The 23,508-nt window shown below is 54.9% G+C and overlaps 1 protein-coding gene across 6 annotated transcripts in view; it reads right to left on the bottom strand.

Moving 5' to 3' along the window:
* Nucleotides 1-4,111: 4,111 nt before the first annotated feature.
* Nucleotides 4,112-23,508, bottom strand: part of NFASC (neurofascin) — a 181,040-nt gene continuing 161,643 nt past the window's right edge. For 5 of the 6 annotated variants that reach the window (XM_087437025.1, XM_087437014.1, XM_087437003.1 and 2 more), the window contains 3 exons: nt 15,920-16,051; nt 13,739-13,808; nt 4,112-10,403 (listed from right to left, as the gene is read on the bottom strand). In XM_087437025.1, coding sequence (XP_087293151.1) covers nt 10,172-10,403; nt 13,739-13,808; nt 15,920-16,051 — 434 coding nt within the window. In that variant the 3' untranslated portion in view covers nt 4,112-10,171. Of the gene's footprint in view, nt 10,404-13,738; nt 13,809-15,919; nt 16,052-23,184; nt 23,338-23,508 lie in introns of all 6 variants that reach the window. The other variant, XM_087437031.1, reaches the window with a different exon arrangement.

Raw genomic sequence — 23,508 nt, 5'->3', positions numbered from 1 at the left:
CAATTTTTACTAATTCCTGGGGCCTTGTGCTCTGACCCCTACATTCTCCTGTGGTCTCTGCTGCACCCTGCATCAATTTGGATGTGGAATTCACCAACTTTGCTAGTTTGTATAAAACATCCACTTACACGAAGCAAATTCATCATCTGGGTAGACTTGACTGAGGCTTTGGGGGGCCCGGGGAAGGGTCCTACCCTAGAGTGCCAGCCTTCTCATTGTGTCCCTCTAATCTAGGGGTCAAACTTGAGCCTGCATCAGAATCACTTGGAGGGTTTGTTAAAATGCAGATTCCAGAGTTTCTGATATAGCGGACTGGGGTGGGCTCTTTGTTCCCAGGTGTTTCTGATGCTGCTGGTCTAGGGACCATATTTTGAGAACCACTGCTCTATCTGTCCTCGGCCTGTCGCTGCTCCTCATCTGCTCCTACCCTCCACCCCCATTGCCCCAGCATTCCAAAATCTCCCCCTTCTATTACGCAGGACTCTCTCCTCCTCCCAACTGCAAACTCCCCACCCGGATCAATCCTGGAGCCTCCATTTTAATAGGATTCTGCCTTGTTAGAGGGTAGTTGTGATATTTATACTAAGTAATTTTGTTTGTTTGTTTCAAGGGAAATCCTCCCCTGCCCTCCAGCTGCTCTGCTGTGGTCTCCTATGTGAGGCTGAGGGGTCCGAATTCCAGTTTGGGCTCAGTGTGGGTTAGGGGAGTTCCTACTGGACTCGAGCCAGGGCTGAGTCTGTCTATGGACCCTACCAGACTGTTCTCTGTCTACACAAAGACGTGCCTCCATGCCTGCCATGAGGTCTGAGGCTAATCAGCAGAAGTTCTAGGGGGTGCGGTGGGGGTGGGAACAAGGCTTGGGGGCTGGGCAGTTGGGCCACAGCTGTGGCTCCAAATTGCTCTGAGGCCCACTGCCTGGTCCCTGCTCCAGCAGGAGCTGACATCAAACAAATGGGCTCTGATGCATTAAGTGGGGAGGGGGAGGCTGAAATGGGCCCTCCCTGCCCTCCTCCACCTCATATGGTGTGAGCAGGAGAGGCTGCCTTGATGAGAGGGACTATAATGAATTCCCAGATCCCATCCCTTCGGGGGCAGCTGGCAAGAGAGGGTATAGCCCTTCGTTCTTAATAAAGATCGGAAGACGACTCGTCCCTCCCCCGGGTCGGTTAATCCACCTCCACGCTGGAGATTAGCATTTCTAATGGGCTGGGAGGCGCAGCCTTCGGGAGACGACAGGATGAGGGATGCCAGATATTCTAGGGGTCCCTGGGGCTCTGAAGAGAGGCAGCCGCTTTGTTTGGCCTCAGTTGAACTGAGGTTGACTTTCTTCAACTAAGATGTGCACATCATCTCTCCACTTGTCCCCTTGAGTGGGGGCTGCTGGTCTAAAACCAGGCCAGTGGACCACCCCCCAACCCCGAAATGTCATTTCCAGTCCATTATCCAATATCCAATATCCAAAGAGGATGACAAAAGTCTTGAATTCAGGCGCCAGCCCAGTGGGGTCGTGGTTAAGTTTGCACGCTCTGCTTCAGCGGCCCGGGGTTCTCAGGTTTGGATCCCGGGCGCAGACCTACGCACAGCTTATCAAGCCATGCTGCGGCGGCAACCCACATAAGTAGAGGAAGATGGGTACGGATGTTAGCCCAGGGCTGATCTTCCTCAGCAAAAAGAGGAGGATTGGCAACAGATGTTAGCTCAGGGCTAATCTTCCTCATCAAAGAAAAAAAAAAAAAAAGGAAAAGAAAAATCTTGCATTTACCTAGCCACTTCTGTCACAGGAACAGCTGTCTCATTCACTCACTCATTCATTCACTCATTCATTCATTTTGTTCTTGCTATGTGCCGGACACTGGCCTGTGGATACAGAGATGAAAAAATGGTCTCTCATACTTAGAATGTTTACAATTTAGTAAAAAAAAAAAAGGACAATAAATGTCATATGCCAGACCCTGTGAGAGATGTAAAATAGTTGTTCTGGGGGCATAGCGAGGAGATCTAAACAGACTGTGCAGACGTGGGTGTGCATGTGTGTACTTGTGCACACCGGATCTAGAGTCAGGGAGGACTTCCTGAGACAGTGTCACCTGAGCTGATGGTTAAAGATGTGTGACCTGGCACAGAGGCCACAGCCTGCTCTCCAGGAGCCCAGGAGAGGTGATCTGTAAGGAGAAAGGGGATCTGAGGGATTTGGAATGGGAAAGAGGCAAGAGCCTGGTGCCAGGAGTGGCAAGGCCTGGCTGTGAGCATCAACTCCAGTGATTATGAATTAGCCAGCAGAAGTGGGGCAGGGAAGGTCAGAAGGAGGATGTTCCAAGCAGACCCATCATTGGGCCATAATTCGTTTTTTTTCTGGTTTTTTTTGCTGAGGAAGATTGGCCCTTGGCTAACATCCGTGCCCATCTTCCTCTACTTTATATGGGACCTGTGAACCCCGGGCCGCTGCAGCGGAGTGCGTGCACGTAAATGCTGTGCCACCGGGCCGGCCCTGATAATTCATTTGTTGAACCCACATTTATTGAGTCCTTTGCCCCAGATGCTATAACATTGCTTTTGCTTACTTGACAGTCTCCCATGACAGTTTTGAGCTTCCTGAGGACTGGAGCACTATCCTACTTACCTCACATCATAAATTGGCACAGAGTAGGTTATTAATAGGTGCTTTTGAGCTGAATTGAATTGCCAAAGCTGAGAATCATTGCATGTCAGGGGGAGCTGAAAATAGCTTAGAAGGGTTAGAATTTAGGGTATTTGTGAGGAGTGGTGAAAAATAAGGCTGCAGAGGTAAGGGTCAGATCATGAAAGGTCTAGCATGGAGCCAAAGCAAGGAGTTTAGATTTTATCCTGTTCTGCAAACTGAAGGTATTGTAGCAAACTTGAAGGTTTCAAGTAAAGGAGTAACATGACCAGATTTGTATTTTAGAAGATCCTTTTGGCTGCGGTTTCAAGGGAGAGTAGGCAACACAGGAGGCAAGGACACTGTTAATTCAGGACGAGGGCTTGGACTAATGGTGGGACAGTGCAAATGGACATGAGGGGCAAATCTCAGAGACAGCATGTGAGCTTGAGAGTGATGAGAACAGATCTTTCTCATAGTCCAAGGAGGGAACTGGGCAGTTTAGAGGGGTTGTGTGACATAACCAGCGGATTACCCAACAATTCAGGAGGAGCCAGACCCGGAAATAAGGTCTCATTTTAATCTAATGAAGCAATAACCCCTCAGGCCAATGATCTGTTCTGAGGACTTTGAAGGGAGAGTGATCACAGGTGGGCTGGTTCTTCGTCCATGAGAGTTGGGTCTGCATTTGCAGGGAATCTTTTTGCCCTTATTTCCCACTGCTGCCTATAAACCATCAGTTATCCTTCTACATGAGCAGAGCCACTTCCCAGCCCGCCCCCTCTCTAGCCTCCACACCCCCTGAGGAAAGGGAGGGGGCTATAACGTCTGGGAGGACCCTCACCATTCATCCCGCCTGAGCGAGGCTCTTGGGCCCCCTCTTAGTGAGAATTAGCACAACCGCAGGCCGAAGTGTGAAGAAAGAAGGCTGGCGAAAGTTGAGCATTGCCCCTCAGCCAGCACAGCCCTCTCTGTTTCCTTCCCTTCTCTATGTGCCTGTTGACTGAGATTCCTGTGAGTCTACTGAGAGGGTTTTTGGTTTGTTGTGAGCAGTTTTATCCATTCCTTTGACAATATTAAATGTCTCTCCTATGCCAGGCACAACGCGGGGCGTGTGCTCAGTCCCCCCACAGCAGGGCCGCGTGCAGAGGGAGGGGTGGCTGGGAGAGAGCGGCATGCGCAGCCCTCTCCTTCTCCCAACATCCCCGCCACGGCACTTAAATGGTGCGCTAGCACACACAGTGGTGTTTAATTGGGTGTCTCCATGGCTGTGCACATTCCTATACCAGTCGCTCTACATTTAAAACAAATTCTGCCAGAGTTTTCCAGAATAAGACTGACTTCAAGATGGGGGCTGATGTCACAGAATTCCGTAAATGGATACTGTCAGGTGTCATGAAAAACCCCTTGATTCTCTTCTGTCATTAATCTCCTGACATCAATCCCCCCTCTCTCCCATTAACTAAGGAAAATGAACAAATCACATGGCCAGAGTCCATTTTGAACAACTTTTATTATACTTTTAGTGTTCTCTATACAAAAGAAATCAGTTTTTTTTACAGTGATTCAAAAAAAAATTCTGAATAATTTGGCCTTTTCATTGCTCATGCAGTCAGTTTCTAAGTCCATATATTAGATGGTCCTCCACGGCCCGGAGTCTTCCCTGCTGAAGGTCGTGCGTGACACCCTCAGGTACACAACTGTTGCTGACAACATTGGTTAATGCAAAGTAACTCAAAGGAGGAAAGAACACGATGTGAGAGGGGTTAAAACAAGGTCTGCCATGGTGAGTTAAATATTGAACTAATGGAAAAAGATCAGACCAATTCTGTGTGGGTATGTGGGAAGGCATGGAGACACTGGAGAAAATTTTCCCACTGAAAGGAACAAATTGGAATGTGTGTGTGCGGGGGCAGCGCGAGAGGCCCCCGGGGTCCAGCATGGGTTGGGGTGGGACCAGGACGGGGCGGCCACGTCACAGGTGTCTGATGCTCAGCGCAGGAGGAGAGTGAAGAAGCTGGCAGAGAGCCGGCAGCCGGGCAGAGGGACAACACTGACTGAGGACACTGAATTTGGGAATCAGAAAAGAGAGCAGGGCAGGGTCATCTGATCTGCATCGTTTTTGAAAAAGAAACAGAATAGTGCACAAATTTCTGGATTTCTTCTCCCAGATTTTTGTGTTTATTGCTTCACTGAAGTCTTTACGTGTGCTGAACTCCAGCCCAGCAATTCCCAGGGTGGCAGCGCTCCGCCGGGTCCCGCTGCCCCTCAGCACCCTGTGGCCAAGGGCAGGTGGACAGAGAGCTCTCCACGCCCTCATTTCTGAGGGACACAGCACGCTGGGGGCCCAACGTGTTACGAAGCAGAGATACCACTCCAGGGAACAGTCCAGGCTTCACAGTGCAGACATCCATCAGCTTGTCCCTCTTGCCCTGGCCTGCGTCTGCCCTTGACTGCATAGCCAGGTTCACCACAGGCTGGCACAGACTGACTGGTCTTGGACTCAGAAAAATCCTGTGTGTCTTTCCTTTGGGGAGGAATAAGGGGGCTGTGGGAGAAGTGCCACAGAGGTATGAGAGGGTGCACCGGCAGGATGGTCGTAAGTGGCTCCTGTGTTTCCAAGGAGGCAGCTGTGGTAAGATGAAGAACACTGGACGAGGAGTCAGAAGGCCCGAGTTCAAGCCCTAACCTCACCTTGACTTACTAGCTGTGTGACCGTGGGCAAGTCCCTTCACCCCCTGGGTTTTCGTGTCCTTGTCTGTATGATGAGTCACTTCGATTAGATCAGCTCTGTGATTCCTCCGCATGCTGGCATCTGAACTGTCCTAAACTAGATGCCTTTGTACCTATTTCATCTCCACCCTTATCATTATGGAACATCCCTCTAATGCTGACACACTGAGAGAGGAGCGCTGCTTTTGGCTTGAGACACTGTTTAGTGGGGTCTCATGGCTTCCCTGGATGGTCATCCTCCTGTCCCTCTGATCCTGCTCTGAACCTGTCTCTGGAAGGCCCATTCTTCGCAGGGGAGGGGAGGAAAGGGTGCTGCCCTGGCTGGCGACAGCCGCAAGGTTGGTGTGAACTCCCACAGGGTGGCCCTGCCTGGTTCAAGGGGGGGTGCTGCCCAGGGCACTGAGTCTCCTGACATTTCAAGCTCTTTGTTTCATTCGTTTGATTCCTCTGTTTTTTCCTCAATCAGGAACCTCCTACCTGCTACTCCTACGCCGCCACGCAAAGCTCACCTGGGACCCCGGGCGGCTCCTTTCTGGCGGATCTAACTGCGTGCGTTTGGCAGGAGCTGCCGGAGTGGGGACCAAGGTGTCCCGAGTGGGGAGCGTGCTCTGTGCCGGTATCCCTGGAACCCGCTGCCCTCCCACCAAGAGGAGAGGCCCTGCTGACTGGCAGCCCACGCAGCCTCACCTCTTCAGAGTGCTAGCGAAGCAGCCTTGCAAAGACTGAGGCAAAAGCGTGTGAAAATCCTCACTGCTTCCAGCTCGCGGGCTGCCTGCGATGCTCTGTGACTTGGCTCTGGCCCTGCAAAGGGCTCCAGGAGCCTCAAAGAGCCGCTGCCGGTGCTGTTTGTGGGGAAGGTTCCCTCCCCTTTGGATCAGACTCTCTCTCAGTTCTACCTACGGGAATTACCCAAATGCGGCCCAGCCTGGAAGGCTCTTCCCCTTGCCCTTAGTTGCACACTGCACCCCACATAGCCCTCCGCATCCCATCTCAGGCAGGCCTGGGTGCGGATGCACCCTCTCCAAGACAATGTCATAATCTGTATCGTTCCCCCTGAACGTGCCGCCCTGCAGCAGGGCCTCAGTCTGCTGTGTGTGCGTGTGGGTGTGCCCAGGGGTGGGTACTGTGTGTGGGCAAGGAGGCAGCCCCTTAGCTGGAAAACCCACAAATATCCTTGGATCTGTTTCCACCCCTTTTCTAAGGCTAACTAAACTATGAAAGCACAATCTGGGCCCAGGCTGCAGATACCCGGTGCAGGGCGAGCAGTATTGGCCCTGGCTGCCTCTCCGAGAGGTGGACACTTCTCTAGACCTCGGGACTTGCCAGGAAAGGGGTGGGCCAGATACCTCCAACCTCTCAGGACAAAGGCAATGGACAAGGGAAGCAGATAGTCTGGTTTTCCCTTTAGCTTAAGCTCAACCATCTCCTCAAAAGCAAGGCGAGGAAAGACACGTCCCATTCGCCATAACCCAGGCTGTCCCATGGCCCTGCAGTGGGGTGCTCCCTGACACTGGCCTCCCCACTCCTTCAGCTGCACCCAGCTCTCTCTGTGGGGAGAGGTATTCAAAGGAGGGACCAAATAGTGGAGACGAGGCACCAAAATACAGATAAGTTAAGCCACTTGCCCCAAGGGACAGAGCAAAGGGGTCCAGGAAGGAGGGCTGTTTCTCAAGCCCACCCTGCAGGTTTGGACTGCCCAGCCTTGTGGACCAGGTCCTCGCTCCAAAGCTTCTCCCTTCGAGCCTTGAGCCTTGGTGGCGTAAGCACTCAGAGTGCTCCCAGGCAGCGTCCACTGTGACCCAAGACACAGTTCCAGGCCTGTCAGCCCCGCAGGGCAGGGCCACACCTGACTATTCACCCTGTATCCACGGCTCAGAGCCCGGCTCAGATTGGATGTGCAGGAGTATCTAAGCGAACAGATGGACAAATGAGAACAAGAAGCCACAGCTCTTACAGCTGAGCACAGTAGGTGGGATTGCAGCACAGGCAATGGAATTTCTAGAGTCACTGCAAGACGACCTACACTTCTTCCCCGTGGCCAGGAGGCTGAGACACCTATGGTCTTGCCCTCTCCTGGCATCCTTGTTGGTATATTTCAGGGTGTTGCTTGAGAGCCCCAGCTGGCAGGGGGTGCTGGACAACACTGCTTTCCTGCTGAGCTGGGTGGACTCTGGCATGAGCTCCATGGAAAATGGACTTCCCTCTTCCTGGAAGGGGTGCCTCCCTAACCCTGCAGTCCGCATACCTCGCTAAGCATCTGCCATCTTTGCTTGGGGTAAACTTGGTTCTTCAGGCCCAGGTTTGCTCCAGCCTGCCGGGACTGTGATGGCGCGGTGGTGTGGGCTGCTTTCAGCCTCTCAGGGCGGCAGCCTCACGAGGGCTGAGGGCGCTATCTTCATACACAAAGGAGGATGGTACAGAGCCTGGCAGGACAAAAACGAGGAGCAAAGCCAGGCTGAGGAATCATCTCTTCCCAAGACCCTATGGTAGCAGAAGCCCTTCCCCGGTCACGGGTTGTACAGCACACCTTCTAGAGGCAGGGGAATGGGTACGATGACATCTTAGTCCTTCCTGCCCTAAGAGCCTGTTTTCGGTGCAATGAGTTCACTAGCATGTATGGTGCAGTATGGAATGAGGGCCTGAGAAACTGATTACTTTGCTCAGATCCAGAGTGTTTTCTAGAAAGGCCGGTCCTTTAATTCAGCTCACAGGCACACTTCCCTGACGTTCCCTTCAGGGACGCTGGGCCTGGGCTGCAGGAACGCCAAGCTATATCCAGGCAGGTGCTGAGGAAAGCCACGGAACGGGCCCCTGAGCTCACTCCCCAGCCCCTTGCTATTCACCCTATCCCCTTTCACCATGAGAAAGCTGCTCCTCGGGCTTCCGGGCAGCAAACCTGGACAGGCTTGGGCCAAAGGACAGTTACTCACTCTCAGCTTAGAACAACACAATTGGCTCAGCTCTGGGCTCTGGTTTCTTACCTGCAGAGTATGTGTCTACGGGCTTAACCTTCAATTGACTGATTATTAAGTGATGCAAGCATTGCTAATACCTTTGTGGCTTAAACATGTGGCAAACGATGCTTTAATAAAGTCTCTGAAGGACGCAGCCCTATTCCTGCCCAGGCCCCCTGGCAAGCAGCTGGAGGCTCAAATCGGAGGCTGTGCCTGTGGCAGGTGGTCCATTACTGGGGTCCGCTTCACCCTCCTGAAACCGACTCTAGCTGCAGCAACAGCTAAAGGGTTACTCTTAGGCTCAAGATCTCTCTCTCTGAGGCTAGGTACCTTTGGTTTCAAAAATGGACTAGGTGGGGAGGATGAAGGCAGCGCCTTCGGTCTCTGAGAACTGCAGGTCTGCGAGTGTCTCCAATCTGGGGCAACGGGATGCGGGGCGGGTGTCGAGTGGCTGCTTCTGGTTCTGCCATGATGCTTGCAGAGGCTGCCCCGTTCTCCTTGAGACAGGTGTTGCTGGAGGCTTCAAGGCTTGCAGGGGTTGGGGGAGCCTGGAACTGCAGGGACAGATCAGAGCTGCATAAGGCATACGGGGAGCACTGAGTCCTCCGGGCCAGGCACACAGCACCGTCAGCGCGGTGCTCCCGCAGGATCTCCTGATATGTAAACACCCTAAGGAAAGGACACATCGTCAGTCCTGGGGCCACAGAGCCCCATCCACACACCACGTATATTTCAACGTCACACAGAATCGACGAGGAGATGCCATCTGCTAGAGAGGAAAGGGGAGCAGTGCTCTACACACCCAAACACACCAGCAAAGCTTTTGCCCCACAGGGTTCCAGTTGCCGTGAGGGCAGCAGCACAGACCCCTGACCAGGTGGGTGTGGCCCTCTCTCCTACATCCTGGGTTTCACTGATGGGGAGGGAGAAAGTCCAAACCCTGCTCTTTCCTTCTCTCTTGAGGTGAGCACAGCCCCCCAGGGACCAGATGCTGATTTTCTTTTGCTTGAGGTACACGGTCACTGGAGTTGAGGTCCTTTCCATCAGCACCTACTCCTGTTCCTCAAACTCCTCCTTCAGAGTCAGCGCAGCTCTTGTCTTGGGCACTCTGGAGGAAGGGGCAGGGTAAGAGCAAGGAGCAAGAGGTAAGCCCACCTCCCAACCGAACCAGAGCGAGGCAAGCAGGCTGCCCGCTCTCTCCTCGCCAAAATACTGTCATTTTTCAGAAAGCAGCCAAGCCCAGCTCAGCAACTAACAAGGCCAAAGCGGAGGGGTGGGGGAGAGGGGAGGCATATGGCGAGAAAGGCATCCTTCGGAAATACATTGGCCCAGCGGCGGGTTGACGACTACAGCTTTTCTATGTGTTCTTTACCAACTAGTCCTTTTTGCCTATCTTTGCAGTTCCCTGGGGGAGAATCCACCTATTCTTGCTTTTTCCAGGGACACTTCTTCAAAAGGAAGAGAAAATGGAGATGTTGGGTCTGGACGGGAAGATGCACAGAGTAAAAACAAAGACAATGAAAAGTCCCATAACCAACGGAGACTGGTGAGTGTGTGCCGAGGTCAAGGGCAGGCAGTGGGGGTGAAGGCTCAGGGGGTCTGTGAGGCTGAGCAAGGGACCCAGCTCCCTCAGCTGAGTGTAGCCATGGCTCTAGCTCTCCCACAGCTGGCACCCGGGGCGCAGGGGGTCGTTGGGAGGGGGCTTGTGGTTGGCTGGGTGGTGACTGGTCCTCACAGCTTAGCAGACCCCACGTTGTACCCTTGTCCCTGAAGGTGGTGGTGGCTTTGTGCTAGGTCTGCAGTGTCTTCGTCTCCCCCTCTCCCCTCCTCCTACTTTCAAAGTAGTGGCTGTGCCCTGGGGGCTCCCTCAGGCCAGAGAATAGATGGCGTTGACCGGCGATGTGGCCTCTGAGCTTTCATTGCCCTCTGTCTCCTCCTTGTCCTTTTTGACTGTGTACTGGCCGATGAAGGAGCCGTCCTCATTGAACTGCCCCTCACCGCCCTCGCCATAGTCCACCAGGCTGTCGTCACTCTCCTGCTGCTTGATGGTGCCGTCCAGGGACGTCTGGCTGCCCTGCAGGGGCTTATTGTCCTCATCGCTGGCCGGAGAGAGACAAAGAATCAGGGCCTGGCATAGCCCTGCACAGCCCAAACCCAGGCTGGGCGGGACAGGGCCACCGGCCTCTTGCCAAGCACGCGTGCTACACAGCTCAGCGAGGACAGGACCCCAGGAATCCCACAGCCCAGCGCTCGTTCACCCTCCCCCATCCAGCCAGTGCTACAGAAGGGAAACGCAGACCTAGAGAGGCCAAGCGTCTTCTCCATGGTGAGGTGGCAAGCTGGTGCAGGGAGGCAGAGCCCACTGCTTATGAGAGCAGGTGGGATGGGACGAGTCAAGGACAGGGAGTCCCAAGTGTGTCCCTGTGTGGTCTTGTGGCCTTGGGCAAGCCCTTTCTTCTCACTCATTAGTGTCTTCATCAAGAAGGACTGAACTAGTCAAACGACTTTGACTCTCATGATCTGTGACTGTCTGGAAAGGCTCTGCCCTTGACAAAAAGCAACCGTCTGGGCCTTAAAGAAACCTCTCCCCTGCCCCTCCCCTTCTCTGTCTTGGTGTTGCCTCTCTCAGCTCTCTGGTTTATCAACAAACAGATGCTGTTGCTTCGGGCCTAGCAAGTGAAAGAGGGTGGGAGGAGGGAGGGGCATGTGGAGAAGTCCTGAGGCTAGCCACTGGAGACAAAGAGTAGAAGGGCTCAGAGGATCCTGCCCAGCCCCTGCTGAGCGGGGTCCCCCCCCGCCCCCCCTCAAGCCCCTGCTGTGCAAGGAGAGCTGGGAGGATGGTAGTTAAATGGCATCTACCCCTGGGATGCCTGCCATGCCCCCAGGAAGTGAGACACCCGCGTGGGCTGCGCGTCTGCTCAGGCACCACGTCCCCTCCTCTGGCTGGAAAACTTTCTCCCTTCAGGCTCAGAGTGGGGGCCAGGTGCTGCTGGCTGCACTTCAGAAGGGAGAGGAGCTCCTGGGCAGGAGGCAGACGGATCAGTAGTGGGAACTGGGAATCTGGGTCCCAGCAGGGGAAACCACAGTGGTGCCAGGCGGTCTGAGCAGACACACTCCTCTCCCCTGCCCCCAGTCCACTTCCTGGGCATGCAGAAGGAAAACAGCCAGCTGAGTTGCTATTAGAGTGGGCAGTGCCTTCTCACTTCTAACAGTGGTGCCAGGCAGAGACAGCTGTCAGGGAGGGCTGAGCGCGAGGGCAGGGGCAGCTGGGCGTTCGTAGGTGGAAAGCTATTAGCCCACTCCCCTCATGCGCTGTGTGCGTGTAGCCCATTAATGGCCCAACTGTGCTGTCTGCTGTGGGAGAGGTGGCCTGAGTGAGGGAAGTGGGCCTCTGGGGTGACACTGAGTGGGTGCAGGGAGTGGGACTCCCCTTTTGGCAACTAGCAGATTCTCATTACCAGGCTCCTCACCCCACCTGCCTGTCTTTTCCACATGCACTCCCTCCCAAGAGCCCTGCTCCCCACCTGCAGGAACATGAGGACTGTGTCTGTGTGACTCTCGGTAATTCCAGGCACCTAGGCTAAATGCAACCATGGGGTAGGGACGCCCCTGCCGGGATGGAGGCAGGGGGAGGGGTCTTGAGCGTGCCAGGCTTTTTTCGGGGAAAGAGGATCTAGGTCTGGAAAGAAGAGACCTCTCCTAAGGGAAGCTTGACGGACTCTGCAACGACTGGGGGCCCTGGTCTAGCCACCTGTCAGCCTACCTTCCAAGAGACCTTCGAGGAAAAGGTGGACAGAAAGCAAGTGAGAAGCAGAGAGAGCCCCACCAGAGACGGGCGCTGGCAGGCGGGCCACAGAGCAGAGCCTGGCAAGCTGCTCCTCCTCGCCCGCTGGCCTGGCCCCCTAGAAACTTGGGATTTCCTCTGATGTATGAATTTCAGCCCTTTCCCAGTTTAGGACTCTTGGACTCATCCAAGGGGGCGGGTCTAGGACAGATGCTACAGACCGCCCACCCCTGAGCCAAAGCTGAGGGGTGTGTGTGTGCACGTGTGTGTGTACCTCCAGCCTCAGTGTCGGTGGGACACGGGTTGGGTGAGGAGGAGGCAGGTGTTCGTGCCCAACAGCTCTGGTGTCTGGGGAGGAGAGGTGCCCGAGGAAGCAGCTTCTCACAGGGCAGGTTGCCTGGCTCTGTGTTTGAGGAGGTCCTCACCCCTCTGTGGCTGCACTCAGGGTCTGGGGGAGAGGAAGTCCCAGGGCCTTTGGAACTGACGGTCAGGAAACAGCTATCAGCCCCTGGGGAAGCTGGGCTCCTGGGGGTGCTGAGGACAGTCAGGGCAGCGGCCTCTCGTGCTTGCCCTTTTGGGAGGCTCATGGGGGTGTGGGGACTGGATGGATGGACGTGGTCCATAAGCCGCCAGATGGGCTCCTGTGTGGGCAGTGGCTCTGCCGCCCATTGATCTGATCCTGCTTGCCAAGCTCCTGATGGGCAGAGTGGTGGAGGCCCAGGGTAGGATAAGGAGAGGTCAGAGGAGGACAGGGGTGACTTGCCCCTCACGGTAACTGGGTGGGGCTGGGAAGGGGGGCTCTGGTCTGGGAAGGAGACCTCCACAACCCACCCTGCATCATTCCTTAACTCAAATACACTTGCCATCAAAATGGACAGATTACAACTTTGTTAAACCACATGCAAAGGCCGTCCAGATCTGAGAGGGCACATGGGCGTAGGATGATAGCAGCAGCTAGGAGTCGGGCCCCTGGCCTTTCCATCTCCGCCACTAGCTCTCTGGGTGGCGAGCTGGGGAGTCTCAGGCTGGTCACTTCCTGGTCTGGGCCTCTGTCCTCTCACTTGGGGCAGGCACTGGGCAGAGGCCTCTCTAAGGCCTATTGTAGGCCGAAGCCAGAGAGATGAGTCAAGCTCATGAAGAAAAGGCCTAGAGCAGGCACCTTCCCACTACCACTGCCCTTCACCCCTCACCTAACGGAGGCTTCAAGACAACACAGCCCCCCCCCCGCCCCTGCCAGTCATTCTCTTCAAGGTTAGGGCGGGTGTAGGCAGCAAGAAAGCTGAGAGCTGAGCTCATTTCACAGCAAGGGGGACCCAGGGCTTACTTTGAGAGTGAAAAGGTGGAAACGCACATATAATGAGCTCAATAAACCTGAGTTGTACGGTTGAGTGAATGAAATGCCATTCATTGAATGGGTGTGAGCGCGTTGGGCAATGTCCCTCCCGGGGGCAGGGGGCAGGCAGCCTTGTCCGGCACAATCAGGACGAGCAGGCGCTGTCGGAGAGGCAGGGGTGACAGCCCAACGAGGGAGGACATCGACGCAGTGGCCTCTCACCCAGCCAGCTGCTCTGAGTGGGGCCTCAGGAGCAGTGGGGACAGCCCACCTGACAGGGCCACTGTGTGTGAACAGGAGCCACAGAGATCACGCACCTGTAGTCAAAGGAGCCATCCTCTTCTTTGGGGTCTTCGGGGCCGAGGGGAACATCCTTCTTTTCTCTCACTTGATCAATAAGAGAAGCAGACACAGACCTGATGACTAAGGAGTCACGTGCTCTGCAGGGCCCTGATGCACAGCCAGAGGACGCCGCCTTTGGGTTCAGTGACTCTCCTTTCCAATAAGGCACCATCGATGCCTCCCTTATTCTGTTTCCCACATTTAATCAGTTGCCACGTTGATCCTCACCGCCAGGGTTTCCTTACATCCCTGTTGTCAACTAAAATCTCCTCCCACCCAGCTCCCCACCCGACCTCCATGAGGTCTTCCCACCCAATGGCTGTGAGCCTTTCCTGGGCATCTTTCCTGTTCTGCTCTGTATTCTAATTATTTGTGCCTGTTTCTTGTGCCCGTAACAATGCCAGTTCTTTCCTTGAGGGTGGGGAACTATGTGTTTCTTCCAAGCTCCTAGCAAAGCTCTGCCCAGCTCCTGGCCCTGGGCGGAGAGGACCCTCCTGACACACCTGAGGAGTGGAAGGTGCTCTCGTATCTGTGCCCGCTCGTGTTTGTGTGGCTTCCTTTCCCCGTGCCTCCTCTGTGATTTGTAAACACCCACCCAAGGCCCTGTCCTGTGCTGTGACCTCCCTTCTGTGCTGGCTGCAATGTCCTTGAGGAGAGACCATCTTTCCTCCTGGTGTCCTTACACCCAGCACGGACCCTGGCGCACCGCAGACACGTACAAGAATGACTCCTTACATATCCTTTTTGAGGTACAAGGCAGGATAATCGCCCCCGTTTTAGATGAAGGAAACTGAGGCCTTGAGAAGTAAAGAACATGTCCCATAACTAATGAGTAACTGAATGGAGCCCAGTGACTGCTGGAGGCCAGGCCTCACGGGTCCTGGTCCACTCAGGCTTCTAACGGACTGGGGGCCAACCCGGGAGTGGAGGGAAGGAGCTTACTCTAAGGAGAACTTCCTGGAATGGGACACTTTCCAAAGGGACAAGGAAGGCTCCAAGTTTCCCTGATGAGTCCTTTGGTGTCCCAGTTCCACCTGGAACAGGGGGTGTGCTCAGTAAGGCTGCCCTTCCCCCCAACTCTGGCTTTTTCTCTCACAAAAGAAAAACAGTCCCACACAGCACAACAGAGTGACAGAAAACATCACTCACCAAGAAGGAACCAGAGTTCCCTGCCCTCCCTCCCAGGGGCTTCCCTCACTTACAGGAGAGGCAGGACCCTTCGAGTCCTGGGGTTTAAGAGTACCAGGGCAGGGAAACGAACCAGTCTCCTGGCTCTCTGAGCTGAGTTTTAGGGGGATCCCGGAGGAGGAGCTGTTCATAGAGACGGGAGAAGCAGGCGTTTGGGGAGCATGGGGTGGGTTTGGTGATGGGCTTGGGGCGCAGGGAGCAATTTCAGCCCGCAGTTGGCAGGACATCACTCTCGTCATCCATAATCCTGTCTCCTGTCACCCTGCCCACCCCAGCGCAGACGGATGGCTTTCTGGCCCCTGTCTGAAAAACAGTCAATATTTCCAGAAACAGGAATGCCAGAGGCCCTTGTCATTGACCTTGGATGGTCTGGGCCAGAGAATCCCGAGGCCCACGGAAGAGAACGCCTCTGTGGCACTCTAGGGAAGCCTAAAGCCCTTTAAGGACCGAGGGGTCCCTGTCAGTCACCCCTCAGCCTCCGCCCGCTCCTCACGTAGGAGCTTCTGACCTGTAGCGGATGTGTGATTACAACCGCGTCAGCTGAGAGCCCAGCTCTGCAGCCCCCTCCAGATCTCTCCTTGCCCCGTTCTCTCTCACGGTGAGAGGAGACGCCTCTCTCCCCTCCTCCTCCCCTGGAACACAGGATCCTAATGAGATTTGGGCTGGAAAAGGCCAATTTACTGGGCAGATGGGCGGGGAGGGAAGGTCACTCCTAATAGGAGTCAGGGTTCCTTCCCTCCCCTCGCTGGAGCTGCCGGGACCGCGATCCTCCCACCTCAGGCGAACTTAACTCAAGTGCTTTCTGCCAGCTCTAAGATGCACACAACAGGCAAGAGAACCGAATCTCCAAACTTGCCAAGGGTTGGGCTCCCTGAAAGGACAGAGCCCCCGGCTCTGGCTGGGGACCTGGTGACTCACAGGACAGCTTGCCGGCCCAGGCTCCCAGCCCGCTCCTCGACACAGCTTACCTGGGTACTTGCCGCCTCGACTCCTCTTGATGAAGCAGACGATGAGCAGAATCAGCACCAGGAGGGCGACGGCGCACATGAGCCCGATGAACCAGCCCTGCGTGGCGATGTCAGCCTGGTTGTTGGTGTAAGCTGGCAGGGAGGGCCAGAAGCAAACACGGCAGTGATTCACATGGCAGAAGGTTGAGGGGGAAGGGAGGGGAGAACTTCAACTATTTCACGTTGATGTTCCTCCTGGAGCCTAACGCTACCACCTTGCAGCCCTCTGGCCCACACTACCCCACTACAGGGTCAAAGGACATAATTAAAGAGCCAAGGTCAAAAGGTCATAAAAGAGGCAAAAGAAAGGGGTACAAGGAGCAGAATAAGCAGCAGAAGGCTGACAGGAGCTTCAGGAAGGGGAAGTTTCCTAGGGTGAGACAGGGCATCCTCGCAAGCCAGGGGCTGGTCACAGTGGCGGGGATCGAGGGGAGGCCAGGGATTGGCCATGGAGGAACGTTCCTCATGAATGAGTGACGGGTGAGGAAACAGGAGCCTACATGCCACCCATCCAGGAACGGGGCTGTGGTCACACTGCAAAAATCTGTTATAAGACTGTCTTCACAGGCCTGCACAGGCCCAGAGCACCACCCTCTCCCACCAGCACGGCCCCAGAGCCAACCAGGCCCTCCTGGCAGTGGTCCTGGGGGGGGGGGGGCGCGGTTCCAGGATGCCCCGTGCTTTCTCATGTGTCCCCTGCTGGACTGCGCACTCCCCGACAGCACAGACAATCCTTCGTGTGCACCTCCGGACCAGCGGCGGCGAGGGCGGGGCCAGGGCCGTGCCTGCAGCACACCCCGTGCCACCTCCAGACCACTTCCACACGTGGAGAGCCCCAGTCCCTGCCTAGAGTGTGTGGAGGCCTGGCTCAAAGTGGGCAGACCCCTTCGTGATCCGAGGGGCACGCGGGTGGGCCTAGAGGACAGACACTCAGCGGCATCTGATGGTGTCCTGGACGACCTGACAGCTGGGCTTAGGGCTCGGGAGGGGGTGTGGGAAAGGTAGGAGCCACTTGCTTCTCTCCTTTCTATGGTTGGGAGAATGAAAGTGACACCCCCTGAACTGCAGCCTGCCATGGACACCAAGCCTCGGAGGAGTGGAAGGATCAGAGGAACAGATCAGACCCCAAGTCCCCGTGGAGCCAGCCGAGTGAGCCAGGTGGCCTTTGGGAGAGCCAGACAACAGCGGGCCCTGCGAGCCTGCAGAGCCAGAGCCCAGGCCGGGGCCTCCTCCTGGGGAGAGGCACGAGGAACAGAGGGGCTGGGTCCACTGTGCTCCAGGGTCGTCCCACACGCCATCGTGTGGGGCAGGTATCCGGGTGCAATCCTGTCCCGTGGTCTTCTTGGGTGAGAAACTGTCTTCACAGCCTTCCTAGCACCTCACCAAGGGCAGTGCACCAAGAAGGGTCTCAGTCAACAGTGAGGACCAACGAGCAAGTGCTGTCGTGCCCTCCGTGCTCTGGCTGCCCGGGGTGGCCCGGGCTGAAAAGCAGCTGCGTCCCCGAGAACCTGGCTTGTGACTGCCTTGCTCCGTGCCTGCTGTGGAGGGTTCCATGCCTGCTCCCACTCCTGCTCCCACAGGCCATGCCCCACATGGTGTCACAGCCTCCCAAAACCACATGGGATCAAAGCACCCTCCAATGCTTCTCCTTGCTGTTGGGGAAAGACCTGTTAGGCTGCATCCGAGTGGGCCCTGGCCGCCTCTCTAGTCCGTCAGCCACAGCGCTCTCCACAGTCTCTATACTCCGGCCTCACTGGCCTCTGTCATTTCTGCCTCAGGGCCTTTGCATTTGCTGCTCTTTCTGCAGATGGCTGCCTTAGCAAATGCCACCTCCTCCTCAGAGAGGCCTTCCCAGACTTTCCCAGCTACATCTGACACCCCCTCCCCAACAAGGGCTCTGATATCTTCTTCATAGCACTTGTAACCGTTTGATATAGTACTACTACCAACTGTTTACACTCATGAGTACTTCCTGTGGGCTAGGCACTGCTCTAAGGACTTTCCCACCCTGCGTCTAATTTAATCCTCACAACCCCATAAGGTGGGTTTTTATTATTACCCATTTTACAGATGAGGAAACTGAGGCACGGAGAGGTTAAGTGATTTGCTCAAGGCCACAGAGCTAGTGAGTGGTAGAGCTGAGACGTGACCCCAGGCTGGCCATGCTCTTTACCCTCCACTCTCGTCTCTCCACCCAGAAAGCAAGCTCCTTGAAGGAGGGACTGTCTCCCTGGAGCTGGGATAGAGCCGTACACACGGGAGGCACTCGATTCACACCTACTCAGCAGATGAACCCTCGATTTCCTTCCCTTCATTCGTCCACTCCCCCTCTCTTGGCCTGAGGGGCCCTCTGCTTGTCTTAAACGCCACACTGTCCCCCTGTGTGTTCCCCATTCCAGCATGCAACTCACTCCCTGCTGTGGTCTCCGTGGCGATGCCTGCATTGTCCTGCTCCTGCCATGAGCCCTGCTGGAGGAAGACACAGACCCAGGCCCATCACAGACTCACCGGGTCACACTTCAACTGGTCTCTCGCTGCTGCCTGGCAATCCTTCTGCTCCTCTCACTGTCCCTCCAGCACCGCTCCTCCCTCCCTCTCGTGCTGCTCCCCCATTACCCTCTCCCCTCATCGGGCTGGCGGTTGACCTCACCTACCTGACTCTGTCGAAGGCTGAAACCTCACAGTCTCCACAACTGTCCCTTCCTCCTGGGTCAGAGAGGGCTCTCCTCTTCTCTGAGGCTATTCCTGCCTTAGCTGTGGGACCCAATGCCTCACTTCCTTGATGGCTCAATCCTGTAAGGATCTCCGAACTCTCTAGCATTTTCAATTTCTTTCTCTTTTCGGTCTGCCCCCTTCTGCTGTTCAACACGTTGAAGCTTCCTGTATCTTCACACAGAATCCCTTGAGGAACCCCCCAGACTTCTCAGCTCTAGCTCATGTACTGTCCTTTTACGGGTAAACTCCTTAATCTTCCATTGTCTCCAGTCCCTGCCAACTCCTTTCTCCACCCAACAAGCTAACTTCAAGCCCTTCTACGCTCAGTGCTTCCACCACCATCACGGAGTGGGTCTTTCCCAAACCTGCCTCTCCACCCTCGGCTCTTGACTTCTTACCTGTCCTCCAGTCCTGACTCTCCGAGAGGCAATCCCTTTATTCATCCCTCCTCTCATCCCTCCTCGTCCCTCCAGCCACATGCATACTGAGCCCAGCACTTCCTCCTAACATCTCCTTGGATGGCCTGTTGTTTGAAATTCAACATGTGTCTGCCTGCTCCCCCGCCCCCGCTTCTGCCAGTGGCTTCCCCATTCGTCCCATCTCTAACGGTTAATGTTTCTCCTTCCAAAATGCCTCTTGTGGTCACCTCACTGCTCCATTCTAGAGGGGTCTCCTCACCCTATGCCTATCAGATCCCAAGGATACCATGACACATTATGTTCCTGGGACACTTGCGTCATGCTGGCCTTCCATGCGCTCCCGTCTTCCCCTCCTGCATCTTTCCTACCATGCCCAGGAGAGCCTGCACTGCGCCCGTCTTGCTCTCCCTCCCTACATTCTGCCCTCCTTCCTCAATCTCCCATTCCTCCAGCTCACACCAGTTTCTGAACTCTGATTTCACCCCGTTACTCCATGCAACCTAACATTTAATTGCTCCATTTCCTGGCTTCTGATTTCAACTCTACTATGAAAGGATTGAGAACAGGGGATTCTTTGAGCCCTGAGTACTGAGCACAATGCTGGTCACATGACAAGTGGTCAGTGACTACTTACTGATTAACAATCAGTTTAATCCCCATAAAATATGGTTAACCTGGGCTATGGCTTTTGTTTTTCCTCAATACCCACTAGGGGTCAAAGGGATATTGGCTTGACTGTGCGCCACCCCTGGGCCCTGGGATGAAAGGACCACTTCAGCTTGTGTGTGGATGGTGCAGAGAGGCTGGTGTGCAGGTCTGTAGCGGCCTGTCTGCTCCACCATCTTCCTGACGTGTGTTCTGATATGCCCTGACCACCGTCTCCACAAGACTCCCTTCTCTTGGGAGAGAAAGTCACAATTCCAGGGCAAGTGGCCATATGGGCAATCTAGGAAGCAATGTAGGTTTCCATGGTGGTGTCAGGACAGCACCAGTGAAGTTCCAATGTTACCTTCAGTCCTTACTGAAAAGGTCAAAGAATTTTCTGTGAAGTGTGGACACGGAAGGCTGTTCAAACCAAGTGGGACAGGGGGTAAGGTGGCCTCAACCAGACCCCATCAAAGTGAAGTAGCTTGTCAAGAACCACAAGAAATTGAGGACATGATGATCTCACTCACAATGCGCCCCTCCACGGTGGACTCTGAGAGGCAGAAGCATCTTAGCAGGGCTTCAGGGCAGTCATGTTTGGCTGCCAACACCACGCTTAGTCGATCTGTTCAACATGTCTCAAGACTCCTAATGGACACGGCAACGCCAACATTCAAAGACCGGGGTGCACTCACACTCCCCACCTCCTGCTGGAACCGGCCTGAGCCAGAATAGCACCCGCTCGGCAGTCCCCCAGGCCTGGCAAACAGCTCCGATGCCTCTCACTCTGTGCCTTCCACACCACCCCCTACACTCCGGTTCAGAGATGGGCAATGCCCATGCCTCCTGCCTGCAATCAGAGGAATTGGGTCTGGTCACAGAAGAGAGACCAGTCATTCAGCATCGGCAGAAGAATACTATTTCAGATATAGGCAAAGATGAACAAACATAACGGGGACAGACTTTCTTCAAACGCAGTCTGGCTTGGCTGCCTCACTTCAGCATCATTTTACACCTCTCTGTCCCCACCTCGTCCCATCCTGGATTTCTCCCAAATACAGCAGAAAGAGGCTATGTTAGGTCCCCTAATGTCCCTCCTTCCCCCTTCCTGAGGTCTGAAGCAGGTGGTCGCCTGTCTCACTGGCCCACCATCAGCGTCCATCATGTTGCTGCCTCACCCCAGCCCGCCACCCAGGACCTGTGGGAGTCCAGGGTGATGTGTCTGCAACCCCTCAGGTCTCTTTGGCATCAAAAGCTTCAAGGAGCTGATTAAGTTCCCATGTGGGATCTTTCTAGGGAGTATCAGGGAGACTTTAGCATTCTCGGTGGCTTCCTTCCGTTTCCTTTCTGAACGACTGCAGCATGTTTGAGTCTGTGGACTAAAGGGATGGCCTGTGGTTGCCTACATGAAAAGTGGTTGGGCCCAGAGATGCTTACAAACTCTTGCTTTGATGAGACACAGGGACCTAGGCGATTGTGTGAACCCGGCTCTGGGATCCACCCACAGGAAACACTGTGTATTTTTGAAGGATCTGGACACACACTCACAGGCACACACAAACTTCAGAAAGTGAAAATATTTTCTTTCCCTATGTGGTTTGCACATAGAAATTTCCAGCGAGCCAGTGAGGGAAGTGAGCCGTGTGCACTCAGAGCTACAGTCATAAACTTGCCCACTCCAGCTCGCAGTGGGAGGAAGCCAGGAAAACTCTAAGTGCCGAGAGGCTCGCTCACCCTGAAAGCAAGCTATCAGGGTCAGCCTCCCGAGACCAACCGCAGGAAAAGAGAAGCGAAGGCTTGAGTCAATATTGAGAGGGTATTCCCCAATGTCTCTGTTTTTTTCTGTACTGTGTTTTTGATACCCTGCTGTGGACTGGGACATCCTTGTGGGCAGGAACTGGTCCTTTTCTCTCTGGCTCTTTCTCCCCAGTCCTCACCCATAGCCCCCGGGCTTAGCGCTGGGAGAGGCCTGACTCTGCAAGTAGGCTGTGTTGGCTCTTGCAGCACTCCATAGGATAGAACGCGATCCTCGAGTCCCATCCTTGCTTCCTGACTGTGCTGGATGCAGGTTTGTAACGCAGAAAGCCAAATGCACGCACTGGTGAGCAACAGCTTGGGACCCCAACTGGGTGAGACAGAGTCCAGCCACCTGCTCCACTTGGTCAACTGTCTAGTTCCCTTGCCTGGCTCCCAGGATGGCCTGGCCAGCCTCAAGCAGGCAGCTGGACTCTCAGACTCCCTGAGTCTTAATGGCATGGACATCTATAGGACAGGCGGAGACACAGGGAGGAGGACAGGACGTCCAGACCAGGAGGGACCAGGCTAGAAGGGGTGGAGTGAGATTTATACGGATGGGCAGTTACTCTCAAGACGGCAAGCTACCAGGACCAGCCTCAGCAGGACAGGCACAGGGAGAGTAATGAACATTTAAGTCAACATTCAGAAGTTCATATAAATCATTGTGTGTTTTTTTCTCCATCCTTGTGTCCACTAACCTCCATCTGATTAGCACATCCCTAGGGGCAGAGACTGGTCCTCTTCTCTCTCTGTCTCTTTCCCCCACCCTCACCTTTAGCCCCAAGGCTTAGCATACACTTGGCCAGCCCGCCTGGCTGATTTTAAAGATGTACACAGACAAGCAAGTGCCCTCACGTTCCCATCGTGCCAGCCACACCGACCAGCAGAGATTTCTGAACCTTGTGCCCTTTACTGAGGCCCAGGCAGCCTGTTCATTTGGCACAACGAAGATACTTCTCCATCCACAGCTGAAGCCCCTTTAGAGCCAGAACTCTTCCAATGCTAGAGAGCTCCTTCTCCTCTCCAGTACAACAAAAGGCCAACTACTTTTAAGCAGTGACAAACTTGGGACAAAAATTAAATCAAAACAAAGCCCCAAACAACTTGTGTAACACACTTTGGAATTTTTTAACAACAGATGACAATGGCAAGGCAGTGACATACATGCTGATCCTCGGTTTGGTTCCTGGGGAGATTTCTGAGTCAAGACCCTTGGGTGATCCTATCCCCTCATCCCACGTGCAGTAAGCAAGCCCCTGTGCCCACGGGGCGGGCTGTACTGCACTCAGCAGCCCCCAGACTCACACACAGGGACCAAGTTTGCACATACACCAAGCCCTTTTGTTTCACGCACTGCGGGGGCCAGGCGGTCTCCTCTCTCCTCATTCTACAATCCCCGCATTTCCTCTGACTCCCCACTCATCCCCACAGGGTCAGAGCAGGGTTTCCTCTCCACTGTACATGCACTTCTGGCTCCTCTCGTCTTCCTGGGAGCTGCAGCCTGACACACACTAAGAGCTGAGACACGCCATGCAAGGTGAGGAATGGTGGGGATGAGCCTTCTTTCCAAGAAGAGACAAGCAGGACGCTGAGAATGAGAATGAACTGCCCCATGCTTGTAGGGGATGGCCAGGCCAGATCCCCTCTCACCTGTACTGGTCATAAAGGTGATGACGGTACTGCTGATGCCCTCGTTGTCCCGGGAGTAAACTCGCAACGTGTATGTCATCCCGGGATAGAGGTCTGTTAGCTGTATAGGCTGGGCCTGGGCCTTAACAGGGAGAGTTTTTTTCGTATGGTTGCCTGGGGAACAGAAACCTCAGTCAGCCTGGGCCAGGCACAGGAGCCGGAAAGGCAGTGCTTGGGTCCTGGCCACCTGTCGAATGTAGATGCATGGGGGAAGGGCCAGGGGCGGGGGCCAGGCCGCGCAGGCCAGGAGGTCACCAGGCAGCTCCACCACCAGCCCTTCCACGC

This window comes from Ceratotherium simum, chromosome 2 (assembly GCF_057802395.1).
Source record: "Ceratotherium simum simum isolate JZ-2026a chromosome 2, ASM5780239v1, whole genome shotgun sequence".
Classification (NCBI taxonomy): domain Eukaryota; kingdom Metazoa; phylum Chordata; class Mammalia; order Perissodactyla; family Rhinocerotidae; genus Ceratotherium; species Ceratotherium simum.
Note: the sequence above shows the minus strand (reverse complement) of the source record. Positions and strands in the feature narration are given on the sequence as shown.